The sequence below is a fragment of the Schistocerca serialis genome, chromosome 2 (genome assembly GCF_023864345.2).
Source record: "Schistocerca serialis cubense isolate TAMUIC-IGC-003099 chromosome 2, iqSchSeri2.2, whole genome shotgun sequence".
Taxonomy (NCBI): Eukaryota; Metazoa; Arthropoda; class Insecta; order Orthoptera; family Acrididae; genus Schistocerca; species Schistocerca serialis.
Window position 1 is genome coordinate 135,176,328 of NC_064639.1, and position 14,648 is coordinate 135,190,975.

Genomic DNA, 14,648 nt, shown 5'->3' on the forward strand with positions numbered 1-14,648 from the left:
CACACAAAGAAAGAAAATATGTTATGTGGACATGTGTTCGGAAACGATTACTTTCCATGTTAGAGCTCATTTTATTACTTCTCTTCAACTCGCATTAATAATGGAATGGAAACACACAGCAACAGAACGTACCAGCGTGACTTCAAACACTTTGTTACAGGAAATGTTCAAAATGTCCTCCGTTAGCGAGGATACATGTATCCACCCTCCGTCGCATGGAATTCCTGATGCGCTGCTGATGCAGCCCTGGAGAATGGCGTATTGTATCACAGCCGTCCACAATACGACCACGAAGAGTCTCTACATTTGGTACCGGAGTTGCATAGACAAGAGCTTTCAAAAGCCCCCATAAATGAAAGCCAAGAGGGTTGAGGTCAGGAGAGCGTGGAGGCCATGGAATTGGTCCGCCTCTACCAATCCATCGGTCACCGAATCAGTTGTTGAGAAGCGTACGAACACTTCGACTGAAATGTGCAGGAGCTCCATCGTGCATGAACCACATGTTGTGTCGTACTTGTAAAGGCACATGTTCTAGCAGCACAGGTAGAGTATCCCGTATGAAATCATGATAACGTGCTCCATTGAGCGTAGGTGGAAGAACATGGGACCCAATCAAGACATCACCAACAATGCCTGCCCAAACATTCACAGAAAATCTGTGTAGATGACGTGATTGCACAATTGCGTGCGGATTTTCGTCAGCCCACACATTGATTGTGAAAATTTATAATTTGATCACGTTGGAATGAAGCCTCATCCGTAAAGAGAACATTTGCACTGAAATGAGGATTGACACATTGTTGGATGAACCATTCGCAGAAGTGTACCCGTGGAGGCCAATCAGCTGCTGATAGTGGCTACACACGCTGTACATGGTACGGAAACAACTGGTTCTCCCGTAGCACTCTCCATACAGTAACGTGCTCAACGTTACCTTGTACAGCAGCAACTTCTCTGACGTTGACATTAGGGCTATCGTCACCTGCACGAAGAATTGCCTCGTCCATTGCAGGTGTCCTCGTCGTTCTGGGTCTTCCCCAGTCGCGAGTCATAGGCTGGAATGAAACTTCCTGGCAGATTAAAACTGTGTGCCCGACCGAGACTCGAACTCGGGACCTTTGCCTTTCGCGGGCAAGCGCTCTACCAACTGAGCTACCGAAGCACGACTCACGTCCGGTACTCACAGCTTTACTTCTGCCAGTACCTCGTCTCCTACCTTCCAAACTTTACAGAAGCTCTCCTGCGAACCTTGCAGAACTAGCACTCCTGAAAGAAAGGATATTGCGGAGACATGGCTTAGCCACAGCCTGGGGGATGTTTCCAGAATGAGATTTTCACTCTGCAGCGGAGTGTGCGCTGATATGAAACTTCCTGGCAGATTAAAACTGTGTGCCCGACCGAGACTCGAACTCGGGACCTTTGCCTTTCGCGGGCAAGCGCTCTACCAACTGAGCTACCGAAGCACGACTCACGTCCGGTACTCACAGCTTTACTTCTGCCAGTACCTCGTCTTGGAAGGTAGGAGACGAGGTACTGGCAGATGTAAAGCTGTGAGTACCGGACGTGAGTCGTGCTTCGGTAGCTCAGTTGGTAGAGCGCTTGCCCGCGAAAGGCAAAGGTCCCGAGTTCGAGTCTCGGTCGGGCACACAGTTTTAATCTGCCAGGAAGTTTCATATCAGCGCACACTCCGCTGCAGAGTGAAAGTCTCATTCTGGAAACATCCCCCAGGCTGTGGCTAAGCCATGTCTCCGCAATATCCTTTCTTTCAGGAGTGCTAGTTCTGCAAGGTTCGCAGGAGAGTTTCTGTAAAGTTTGGAAGGTAGGAGACGAGGTACTGGCAGAAGTAAAGCTGTGAGTACCGGACGTGAGTCGTGCTTCGGTAGCTCAGTTGGTAGAGCGCTTGCCCGCGAAAGGCAAAGGTCCCGAGTTCGAGTCTCGGTCGGGCACACAGTTTTAATCTGCCAGGAAGTTTCATATCAGCGCACACTCCGCTGCAGAGTGAAAATCTCATTCTATAGGCTGGAATGTTCGGCGCTTCCTAAGACGCCGATCAATTGCTTCGAACGTCTTCCTGTCGGGAAACCTTCATTCTGGAAATCTGTCTCGATACAAACGTACCGCGCTACGGCTGTTGCCCCGTGCTAATTCATATATCAAATGGGCATCTGTCAACTCCGCATTTTTAAACATTGCACTGACTGCAAAACCACTTCCGTGATTAACACTAACCTGTTGATGCTACGTACTGATGTGCTTAATGCTATTGCTGTAGACCAATGAGTCGCATGTCAAAACAAGCATCGATGTCAACATTACCTTCCTTTAATTGGGCCAACTGGCGGTGAATCGAGGAAGTACAGTACATACTGACGAAACTAAAATGAGCTCTAACATGGAAATTAAGCGTTTCCGGACACATGTGCACATAAAATCTTTTCTTTATTTGTGTGTGAGGAATGTTTCCTGAAAGTTTGGCCGTACCGTTTTGTAACTCCCTGTATATGCAGATTGAAACGATGAATGAAAGTTTTTATCAAGACTAGGATTTGAACAACCTGTGTCTGCTACTTCTTAGGGATGTGCGCTAACGACTACTCCAGCCTGGGACAGTGGTTGTGCGAAACTGCACAGACCACCATAGCACACCTCCGTCCTCAATCGAAACTCCTGTTCAGCCCACTTGGTATCCCCCTAAACTCGAACAGCATTGCAGAGACTCTCCAACGTTATTGGAATAGCACCTCACCATAGAATTAAACGGGGAATGCTGCCTGGAGGCCAGGCAAAGGTGTGTTAATCAAATGAAAGTATGCGGTTCCAGAGACCTTTTCAAGTCTCAAACACCTGTGCTGTATGTATGCAGACTGAAGCGACAAACGAAAATTTCTATCAAGGCCGGTGCTCACGTTCGCATAACAGCAGCTTTGGAAGCTGTAACTCAGGACATGCTCGCTGCAGCGTTGGAACAATTTGAATACCACATTGACAAATGCCGTGAATCTCAAGGGGGCCATATTAAAAACCTATGAGAAAGTATGAAAAAAATCTTTTGAGTTCCCGTTCATCAAAAAAAAATTCATTGTATATGTTTTTTAGTTTCAGAAATAAAGACGTGCTAAATCGGATGATTCTCTTTGATACACCCTATACATTGGACTCTAAAAGTCTACTCATATGTACATGCACACTCCAACACAATTTAGCAAAAATGGTACGAACTAGTCTAAAATCCAATACAATGAAGATTTTTTGTGGCATGTAAATACAGAAGAATGATTGGAAACATATATAAATATAAGGGAAATGGAAATGGAGAAATTAAAAATGAAGGCTGTCGACATCGGATTACAAAATAATATTACTAAACAGCGAGTGTATCACCTATTTCAATGGTACAGCGAAGAACGGTCTTTCAGAACAGGAATATAGATGTGTGTGTAAGAGGTAGCAGTGAAAATCTGCGATAATAGTATTGTCTTTCTTGGGAAATCTGGGAAGCTTCTAGTAGAAGTGGTGATTGAAATCGAGATTATTTTCGGCACTGTTACTCAGAGCTGTGATAAAGGGGACGATGAGAATCTGTAACAAGAATAATCGTAACATAATTATTGGAATTAACAAGCTCTGGCAAAGAACTGAGATAGAGTGTTGACGTATGTAACTACGGTCATTATGATGGATGAGACAATGACGACATAAAGAACACTCTTGTACAATGTACAGAGTCATTTGGTTTATAATGTCGCCCAGCACATGAAAAGTATTCTAATGCGAAAAACTTTAAAGGATACCTAAGATTCCAATAAGTGTTTCAAATTAGTGAACGAGTTATATATCTATAGCTGGAGTCAACAGGTGAAAAGTTTTTCACAATATCTTGCTCACTACTGTTGTGCTATTCGTGTGAGGTCCTGATGTCTTTCTTTCTGTAGCCGTGACTTCCATATTGTTATTGTTTGATTCACTTGTGGTTTTCAACCTTGGTCTTCCCACTGTCACATATCCGCCGCCTTCGTATACTCACAACCCCAGCTACCTTCTCTGTCTCTATCTCTCTGTCTCTCTCACTCCAGATCTACATCCATTTGTATTCTCTGGTTGATACTTGTTAATGTTTAAGACGCAACTGATTTCTACTCCTGCAAGCACAGTACGATATATGTCACTGCACGAATGAAAGTGGTTTTTGGTTTCCGGAAATACACTCTATGTCAGACTAGCTTTCTCTAGACGGATATGATGAATCAAACTTTCTTGATCATTCCTCTTCATTTTTCAAGGCCGTAACTAGTAATTAGTAATTCTGAGAATGCCTCTTTCCGCTAATAAGTGTTAATCTATGCAGTAATACAGTATTTTGCTTCTATGTTATTCATTGTTTTCTTCTTTTTAGTTATACATTTCGTTGTTGTAGCCATGGCTGTACGTAAATACAACAAGAAGCGCTATCCGGACACATGATGTTTGTCTACATTATGTTTGTCTCTCCAAAAATCACAAACCCAAATATATGTGCCCAAATATGGACTTATTATTTTTTAAAAGAGGTTAAAGTTATGGTCGATTCACACATCACGAATTTTTGCAGCAGGTTGTTGCGTTCTGCAAGCTTTCAACAATGAAATAAACTGTCTTAAAACAACAGTTAAGTGACACATTTAACTATTTTTAACAATAATCTTGATATTAGCTCTTACTTGTCAGTGAGCCCCTGCATGCTATCATCTGTCATTTATGTTTAGTACAGTATTTTGCTTTTGTGTTATTCACTGTCTTCTTCTTTTTAGTTATGCATTTCGTTGTTATAGCCATGACTGTACGTAAATACAACAGGAAGCGCTATCCGGACACATGATGGTTGTCTACATTATGTCTTTCTCTCCAAAAATCACAGACTTTAATTAACTAGATATTTAAGTCTTAGACGTTTTCCCAATTCCCCTCCCCATTCTTCGTTTTCTGTTTAACCTAATCTTTCCTCTTTTCAGTTCTTTGTTTTTGGTCAAACCATTATTTCTTCCTCATTACCATTTCGCTTTTCCCAATTTTTCTTATTATGCCGTGTCGTAGGTTCCGATTTTCCATTACTTTGATTCTTAAATATTACTAACACACTCTTTTATATTCCCATTGTCGTTGAAAAGACGTATGTGCGTCTACGCCGTAAAATACGAATATAATGTTCCTGCACGTTTTCGGAAAGGAACTGAAGGTCTTTATGTAGTCCTTAGAATAAAACAAATAGCTTTGCGCGCACCAAAGAAGACATTCCCACGAACACTGAACACAGAAATTCATAAAAAATAGTAATGTTGTTACAGAGACAGAGTGAAATGTAATACTAGCATTATTAATAGTATCAAATTGTACCCAATAAACAATGTCGACAGTAAATGTCCTCAGCTAGGAAATTTAGCAGCTATTTACTATCGGTGATTCAAATATTAAATTTTAGATGTTATTTTTTTAAAGAGTGAAATATGTTCACTGAACTGATAGTTTATTTATGTAGTTGGTTAGTTTATTGTTCGTAATAATGTGTAAAGAGTCTCACACATTCACATCACAAATTAATTTGTAATTATGGTTACATCCTGAACACTTGTAAGTTTTTTATTATTATTAAATACACAGATATCACTCAGTTGTTCCTACCTATCACTTTTTACACATCACTACATAATTTCTTTTACGGAATAGAATGAGTTGTTAACTTTTTCAGTTTGTCTTCAAAATTTATTTAGCTGTCTGTCCGACATTTCATACCACTGGATAAGTAATTAAACGGTTTTGTTACAACATTGTGCACGCTTTTTGTGTAATGATAAACTTAATGTGTTGTAATGAATGTAATTTTTCCTTCTGGTATTGTAATTACGTACATCTTTGTTCCTTCTGAGGTGTAGGGGATTATTTACAACAAAGTTCATGAAGGAATGATCTCCATCTCTTCATACATGTTCTAGTGTGATCATTTTTACGTACTTGTCATATATAATATTCCGCAACACGCTTTCCTCGCTCCTGTTTTCATCTTCTCCTATAACTTTTCGCACTCATTGATCTTTCCAGTGTCAGGTTAACGATTTCTATTTGTCACTGCAGATCTTTCATTAATGTATATGTCCTGCTAATAATCTTTCATAGATTTATTTTTGTTCCTTCTTTTAAGCATCTCTTGCCTATGTTCCTACCTGCTAAATTGTTCTTTGACATCCTTTTGCAACAACATATTTTTCCAGTTTAAGAGCTCTACCGATTTTAAATTTTAGCGTGGGCTTGAAGGAAATGTTCCTGAAACATCATGAAGGTAAATCGCGTAATGCAAAAATTAGAGGGGCAAGGAAACAAAGGATTCCAAATATGTTGTTGCTAAAGGATGTCAAAGAACAATTTGACAGATAGGAACATAGGCCAGGGATGCCGAAAAGAAGGAACTAAAATAAATCTATGAAAGATCCTTAGCAGGACATATACATTAATGAGAGATCTGCAGTGACATCCAGAAATCGTTAACCTGACACTGGAAAGGTCAATGAGTGCTGCCTGAGTCAATCTACTTCTGCTGTTTACCTTACCAGGAAGTCGAGTGCAGTTCGTTTCCTAACAGGATTTTATTTCGTCTTCTGCTACTGTCTCTTCCCAGTTCTTACCAACTCGACATCTCAGTCTTAGTTGTGTGTCATTTACGTAGAGGATGACTTCCCGTCAGTTACTACGAAGTGTGACCTTTACGACAGAAAACCGTGAATCCAGTCAGGTAGCTGAGCCGATACTCCAAGAGCACACTATCTGATTAGAAGCCTCTTGCGAGAAACGGAGCCAAAACCTCTTTGTAACTCTAGAAATGTCAAATAAACCTGAGATCCGCTACGATATCACTCATTTGATGTTTTACCGGATTCCTGATATTCATGTTACACTCCTGAAATGGTCGTACGGGAAAATCTCCACTTCATCGCTAACTCGGAGATGCTGTGTCTCATCGCTCGTGAGCTGACTGTAGCACCGCGTTCAGACTCACTTAAATCTTGATAACCTGCCAGTGCAGCAGCAGTAACCGATCAAACAACTGCGCAGTTGCCGACCGCAGCGCCGTATTCTGCCTGTTTATAAATCTCTGCATTTGAGTACGCCTCCCTAAGCCAATTTCTTTAGCGCTTCAGTGTAAAATTCAGTGAGAGGAGAGTTTTGGAAAGGACATCGTACACTACCGGCCATTAAAATTGCAACACCACGAAGATGAAGTGCCACAGACGCGAAATTTAGCCGACAGGAAGAATATGCTGTGATATGTAAATGATTAGCTTTTCAGAGCATTCACACAAGGTTGGCGACGGTGGTGACACCTACAACATGCTGACATGAGGAAAGTTTCCAAATGATTTCTTATACACAAACAGCAGTTCACCGGCGTTGCCTGGTGAAACGTTGTTGTGATGCCTCGTGTAAGGAGGAGAAATGCGTACCATCACGTTTCCGACTTTGATAAAGGTCGGATTGTAGTCTGCCACAATTGCGGTTTATCGTATCGTGACATTTGCTGCTCGCGTTGGGCAAGATCCAATGACTGTTAGCAGAATATGGAATCGGTGGGTTCAGAAGGGTAATACGGAACACTATGCTGGTTCCCAACGGCCTCGTATCACTAGCAGTCGAGATGACAGGCATCTTATCCGCATGGCTGTAACGCACCGTGCAGCCACGTCTCGATCCCTGAGTCAACAGATGGGAACGTTTGCAAGACAACAACCATCTGCACGAACAGTTCGACGACGTTTGCAGCAGCATGGACTACCATTTCGGAGACCATGGCTGCGGTTACTCTTGACGCTGCATGACAAACAGGAGCGCGTGCGATGGTGTACTGAGCGACGAACTTGGGTGCACGAATGGCAAAACGTCATTTTTTCGGATGAATCTAGGTTCTGTTTACAGCATCGTGATGGTCGCATCCGTTTTTGGCGACATCGTGGTGAACGCACATTGTAAGCGTGTATTCGTCATCGGCATACTGGCGTATCACCTGGCGTGATGGTATGGGGTGCCATTGGTTACACGTCTCGGTCACCTCTTGTTCGCACTGACGGAACTTTGAACAGTGGACGTTACATTTCACATGTGTTACGACCCGTGGCTCTACCCTTCATTGGATCCCTGCGAAACCCTACATTTCAGCAGGATAATGCACGACCGCATGTTGCAGGTCCTGTACGGGCTTTTCTGGATACAGAAAATGTTCGACTACTGCCTTGGCCAGCACATTCTCCAGATCTTTCACCAATTGAAAACGTCTGATCAATGGTGGCCGAGCAACTGGCTCGTCATAACACGCCAGTCACTACTCTTGATGAACTGTGGTATCGTGTTGAAGCTGCGTGGGCAGTTGTGCCTGTACACGCCATCCAAGCTCTGTTTGACTCAAAGCCCAGGCGTATCAAGGCCGTTATTACGGCCAGAGGCGGTTGTTCTGGGTACTGATTTCTCAGGATCTATGCACCCAAATTGCGTGAAAACGTAATCACATGTCAGTTCTAGTATAATATATTTGTCCAATGAATAGCTTTTTATCATCTGCATTTCTTCTTGGTGTAGCAATTTTAATGGCCAGTATTGTATCGTGGTCCCATATATGGAGAAGTAATAGAAATTGTTATTTGTAATCCGTCTTGATCGCAAATATTTTTTTTTATTCATATGACCGGTTTCGGTTCATTCAGAACCATCTTCAGATCTGATGTGTCAGTTACAGGAGTAACCCGTCCAAATCCAGCAACTTTCACATGCAGCATGTGAATGTAACTGAAATATCAGATCTGAAGATGGTTCTGAATGAACCGAAACCAGTCATATGAATAAAAAAAATTTGCAATCAAGACGGATTATAAATAACATTGTACAATCACTGATTGTTGCTATCCCATCAGACATTATGTCTGTTTTTGGAAAGTAATAGAAATTATAGAAGAGCATGACAGTTTTAACAGAAAAGATGAGAATTTGAAATTAGACAAAATATGAATGTCGATTTTGTGCCACCATTAATTATTTTTAATCGAGAATGATGACGCCATACAAAGATAGCCATAGAGTCGATATAAGTGCAAGATCCCTTAAGCCTTAATGGCAGTACCCATTTTACCTCGGAATATGTCTCCGCAGTTGGAGATGAAAAGTTAAGAAGCAGAAGAGGTTGAAAAAAATCGGCCGACCAGTTGCAAATCAATGATTATGGTCCCTTCACCTTGGTTTGCATATATGTAAAAACATCTTCTTCAGATGTGATGTAATAAGGCCACTACTTCTGAAGAACAAATTTTTGCAAATATGCCGGTCAGGGGCTAACAAACGTTTACTTGCAACTGGGTGGCTAATTTTTCTACCTCTTCTGCTTCCCAACTTTCCAACTGCGGGAGACATCTTCCGAGGTAAAATGGGTACTGTCATTAAGGCTTAAGGGCTCTCGCACTTATATCGACCCTATGACTATCTTTTCATGGCGTCATGATCCTCGATTTAAAAAATCCATTGTGGCGCAAAATCTACATCCATATTTTATCTAATTACAAATTTTCTTCTTTTCTGTTACAACTGTCATGGTTTTCAATAATTTATATTACTTCCCCATACATGTGAGATTGATAATACGATGTCCTTTCGCTGTTGTCATGGACTGTGCGGCTGGTCCCGGCGGAGGTTCGAGTCCTCCCTCGGCCATGGGTGTGTGTGTTTCTCCTTATATAATTTAGGTTATGTAGTGTGTAAGCTTAGGGACTGATGACCTTAGCAGTTTACAAAACTCTCGTCTCACTGAATTTTACACTGAAGCGTCAACAAAACTGGTATAGGCATGCGTAATCAAATACAGACTTATAAAGAGGCAGAATATTGCGCTGCGGTCGGCAATGGCTCAGTTGTTAGATCGGTTACTGCTGCTTCACTAGCAGGTTATCAAGATTTGAGAGAGTCTGAACGTTGTGCTGTAGTCGGCGCACGAGAGATGGAACACAGTATCCCCGAGGTAGCGATGAAGTGGAGATTTTCCTGTACGACCATTTCACGAGTGTACTGTGAATATCAGGAATCCGGTAAAACATCAAATCTCTGACACCTTCAGATTTACACAGTTGCTGTTTCGCAGCCATGTTTAAGATTTTCAGTTAGGCTGCAGTTTTGTTGATTGCCCCGGCCTCTCAGCCTGGAAATTTTAACTAAAGAATTGATATCTTTTCTTTTCGAGTCACCCGGTGCAGTATAGGTGTGATGTTTTCGGGCCAAATGCTGATCGACTGTACGTGACGTTCTGTTTGCAGTGAAGCCAGGAGACAACACGATCGTGCGGAAGTCGCGGGAGATGCTGAGCGTGTCCGGCGACCCGTCGGGCTTCCGGGAGCTGTACCAGCGCGTGGAGGCGGCGCTCGGGGGCGGCGAGCGGCTGTCGGCGGCCGAGGAGCGGCTGCGCCTCGACGGCTACCCGAACCGCCTGCTGCTGCCGCGGGGGCGTCCCGCAGGGCTGCCGCTCGACCTCTTCGTCGTCCTCACCGACGCCCGCGAGCCCGCGTGGCCTGGACAGGTCTTCAGCGACGGCCGCGACCCCTTCTTCCCCTTCGACAGGAGGGTCCCCTTCTGGGAGCTCAAGACCGTCCCCAACGCGCACTTCGAGCCCGTCACCGTATTCCACCGCCTCACCAAGGACGGCAAGAGCTCGGAGAAGTAGGGCCGACACCGGTACATCCCGAGATTATTCGAGGCACCCATTCTACGTACAGCACAGCAACCCCCTCGAGTAAATACTCGAGAGGGTTGCAGTATCACATGTCGTGCTCCAGTGCCATACTCAGAGGGAGTTTTCCAAGTACTGACCAAGACACGAATCACTAACGAAACCTAACACAGTCGACATTACGCTCCTTCAAACAACATGTGAAAGAAGTAAGCAAGTGTCTGGAATATTCGATACAGCAATTTATTCACAAAATTTTTAATCCTTTACGCGCGGCGGTTGTTCTGCACAGTTGACTAGTGCACCGTTGTCGCTCTGACCCCACACTTCACTTGGCCGAACTGTGGCCTGCACTGTTTACATAAACTGTTTTGCGCAGTTCAATTTCAACCCCTCCCGAAACAAAGTTTAGCAGTGATGGGATCCACAACCGAGCGTACTGGCTAGCTGGATTAAAACATTATTTTACTATCCAATCCCTGTACGTAAAGTTTCTCACATTGTAACTTCTGTCGCAACTCATAATCATAATACAAAGAAGTTTGTTATTATTATCTTTACATTTTTAAATGGAATTTACAGTATTCCTACGGTTATCGTCTCACTGACATTCATTCACTGTACTTGATCGAAAAGAAATTTTATATGCCCTTTTTTTTATAATGCCTGAAAAATAAACAATATTGTGTGTCTTAGTGTTTCTTATTTTCATTATCATCTCTCTTGCTAATAATAATTAACGTACTGCTTACAGTACACAACTAAAGCGATTGCAGGACGTAAAGGATCTACAGAGACAATTAGCAGCCAGTATCTGAGCTTCATATGTAATGACCTAGTATTGTTCCTGTTTGTGCTTACAAGGGACCCTCCCCATCGCACCCCCCTCAGATTTAGTTATAAGTTGGCACAGTAGACAGGCCTTGAAAAACTGAACACAGATCAATCGAGAAAACAGGAATAAGTTGTGTGGGAGTATGAAAAAAATAAGCAAAATATACAAACTGAGTAGTCCATGCGCAAGATATGCAACATCAGGGATCGTCTGAGCTAAGGAGAGCCGTGGTCCCGTGGTTACCGTGAGCGGTTGCGGTACAAGAGGTCCTTGGTTCAACTCTTCCCTCGAGTGTAGAGTTTAATTTTTTATTTTCAGACAATTATTATCTGTCCGTCCCTCCGTCCGATGCGAGGTAACTGCGCCTTAGTATGGAGACGCTACACCTAAACGGAAAAATTTGAAAACGTTAAAAACATATGTTTTGACAGAGCACAGGGGAAACTGTGCGACTGTGAAACTGTTGCATTCATTTGTTGCAGTTTATGTGACAAACTCTTATGTTTGCATCACTTTTGGGAGTGATTATCACATCCACAAGAAAACCTAAATCGGGCAAGGTAGAAGAATCGTTTTACCCATTTGCCGAGTGTACAAGTTAGGTGCGTCGACAACATATTCCTGTCATGTGACGCACATGCCGTCACCAGTGTCGTATAGAATATATCAGACGTGTTTTCCTGTGGAGGAATCGGTTGACCTATGGCCTTGCGATCAAATGTTTTCGGTTCCCGTTGGAGTGGCACGTCCTTTCGTCTACTAATCGCACGGTTTTGCGGTGCGGTCGCAAAACACAGACACTAAACTTATTAAAGTGAACAGAGACGTCAATGAACGAACGGACAGATCATAACTTTGCGAAAATAAAAAAAGTAGACTTTTCACTCGAGGAAAGACTTGAGCCAAGGACCTCTCGTTCCGCAATCGCTCACGCTAACCATGGGACCACTGCGCTTCTGAGTTCGGACAATCCTTGATGTTGCCTACGTTCCGCATGGACTACTCAGTTTGTATTAATTTTTTCATAGTTCCACACAACCTCTTCCTGTTTTCTCGATTGATCTGTGTTCAGTTTTTCAAGGCCAACATATTCTTGTAACTAAATCTGAGGGGGGTGCGATGGGGAGGTTCCCTTGTTAGGAAAGCTCTATACGAGCACTTCAGAGTGTTAACAATATTAAAATAAAAAGAAAAAATGCTGCTCTACTTAAAGCTATGTAGCTACTATTTATCTGCTAGCACTTCTTTCATGTTTGTAAAACAGGCTGATAACTGTCAAAGGATGATAGCTGACTGCAAGATACAAAACTGGACACATTTTTACAATTGACATCATACTTATCGTACTAGAAATTGTAATAATAATAATAATATCACTGCAGGTAATCAGATAATCAGAAGACAGACTGTGTAGTAAGATATTAGATTACTTAAAAATTTGGAAGAAGTCACCACCATCATTGGCGCAACCCCCCTGTGAGCCTCGGCCTTCTGTGAGACGTTATTCCATTCTTTCCTGTTTAGTGCTGAAGTCCTCCAATTTTGAGTTACAATTTTTCTTATCTCCTCTCTGACATCTCCCTCCCATCTTAGCTTTGATCTGCCTACTCCTCTGATTCCTTCAACCAATGTGCTGAATATCTTCTTAATCTTTCTGTCGTTTCCTCTCAGTTTATGTCCTACCTATTCCAGCCTTATAATCTTAATTTACCCGACAATTCAAAATAGTTTAAATGGCTCTGAGAACTATGGGACTTAACATCTGAGGTCATCAGTCCCCTAGACTTAGAACTACTTAAACCTAACTAACCTAAGGACATCACACATATTCATGCCCGGGACAGGATTCGAACCTGCGACCGTAGCGGTCGCGCAGTACCAGACTGAAGCGCCTAGAACCGCTCGCCAACCCCAGCCGGCCTACCCGACAATGTCTGGTTCAGTATACGGATTAGATAGCCCATAGTCGAATCTCCTCCTCCAGGTACGATTTTCTTCCACTGGGCAAAGAGCGTGTCTGAAGATCTTTCTTTAAAATTTGCCCTGTTTCCTCTCATAAAACTTTGTTAATGTCCACGTTCTAGCATCATTTGGTATCACATACTACATCATAACTTTAGTTTTCTTGAAGAGCACCTTATGTTTAAAATATTTTCTGAGGGTGTGGTAGTACTTGTTGGTGGACAATATCCGTTATCGAATTTCAGAGCTTATACTGTTCTTACGTCTGATCTGAGGTAAGTGAAACTAAGCACGACTTTAAACTTATATTAATCAATTTCTATGGATGGGGGCTCATTTGGACGATTTTTTATTTACAGGTATGTGCTTAGAGTTCCCTTCATTTATTTGTAGATTCATGTTTCTAGCAACTCTTTCAAGACTTCTAAAGGCTTTTCTCATTGCTCTTAGCGTTCTTACAATTATATTAATATCATCTGCATATACCACCACGTGAATCGATTTATACAGGATAGTCCCTCTTTTACTGGTGCCCACATCTCTTATAAATTTTCCACGCCTGCATTAAACAGAAGACTGGATAATGCGTCTGTCTTACTCCATTTTTTGTGATCACAGTATCTGATAACATGTTCCGTATTTTAACTTGCCTCCACGCGTTTCCCACAGTAGCTTTCACTAACGCAGTTAGTTTATTAGGAATGTCTAGTTCTTCCAATTCTGTATACAGCTCCCATCTGTCAGTATCGTCGTAGGCTGATATGAAGTCTAAAAGAGGTGATTTGTGTCAATCCAAAATTCTTTGCATTTTTCTAGTAGTTGGCGAATTGTGAAAATCTGATCAACGGTAGACCTTCCCTCACGAAATCCTCATTGATAATCACCAACAGCATTTTCAACAAAGGGTGTAAGCCTATTAAAAAGGATGTTGGAGAATATTTTATGTTCTGTAGGTAGACCTAATATGCAATCTCCCCTGTAGTTAGAGCACACCACAATATCGCCTTTCCTCTGTACCGGGCATATGAAACCTGCGTTCCAATCATCAGTGATACTTTCATCTATCCAAATCTTGACTATAAGCTTCTGGAAATGTTTGACAAATTCCTTTCGCGCCCTTTTAATTAG

General features: G+C 42.4%; 1 protein-coding gene and 4 non-coding genes across 5 annotated transcripts in view; 3 read left to right on the forward strand and 2 right to left on the reverse strand.

The window, feature by feature from the left end:
* The window catches only part of LOC126456844 (allergen Cr-PI-like), a 116,227-nt gene extending 104,809 nt beyond the window's left edge, over positions 1–11,418 (forward strand). The window contains exon 10 of the mRNA XM_050092657.1: positions 10,314–11,418. Within this exon, the coding sequence (XP_049948614.1) occupies positions 10,314–10,717 (404 nt within the window). The 3' untranslated portion in view covers positions 10,718–11,418. The remainder of the gene's footprint in view (positions 1–10,313) is intronic.
* On the reverse strand, positions 1,089–1,163 carry Trnas-cga (transfer RNA serine (anticodon CGA)). Its single transcript has one exon. It is a non-coding gene; the product is annotated as a tRNA-Ser (tRNA).
* Positions 1,390–1,464, reverse strand: Trnas-cga (transfer RNA serine (anticodon CGA)). Its single transcript has one exon. It is a non-coding gene; the product is annotated as a tRNA-Ser (tRNA).
* Positions 1,572–1,646, forward strand: Trnas-cga (transfer RNA serine (anticodon CGA)). Its single transcript has one exon. It is a non-coding gene; the product is annotated as a tRNA-Ser (tRNA).
* Positions 1,873–1,947, forward strand: Trnas-cga (transfer RNA serine (anticodon CGA)). The gene has a single exon. It is a non-coding gene; the product is annotated as a tRNA-Ser (tRNA).
* Positions 11,419–14,648: the final 3,230 nt, after the last annotated feature.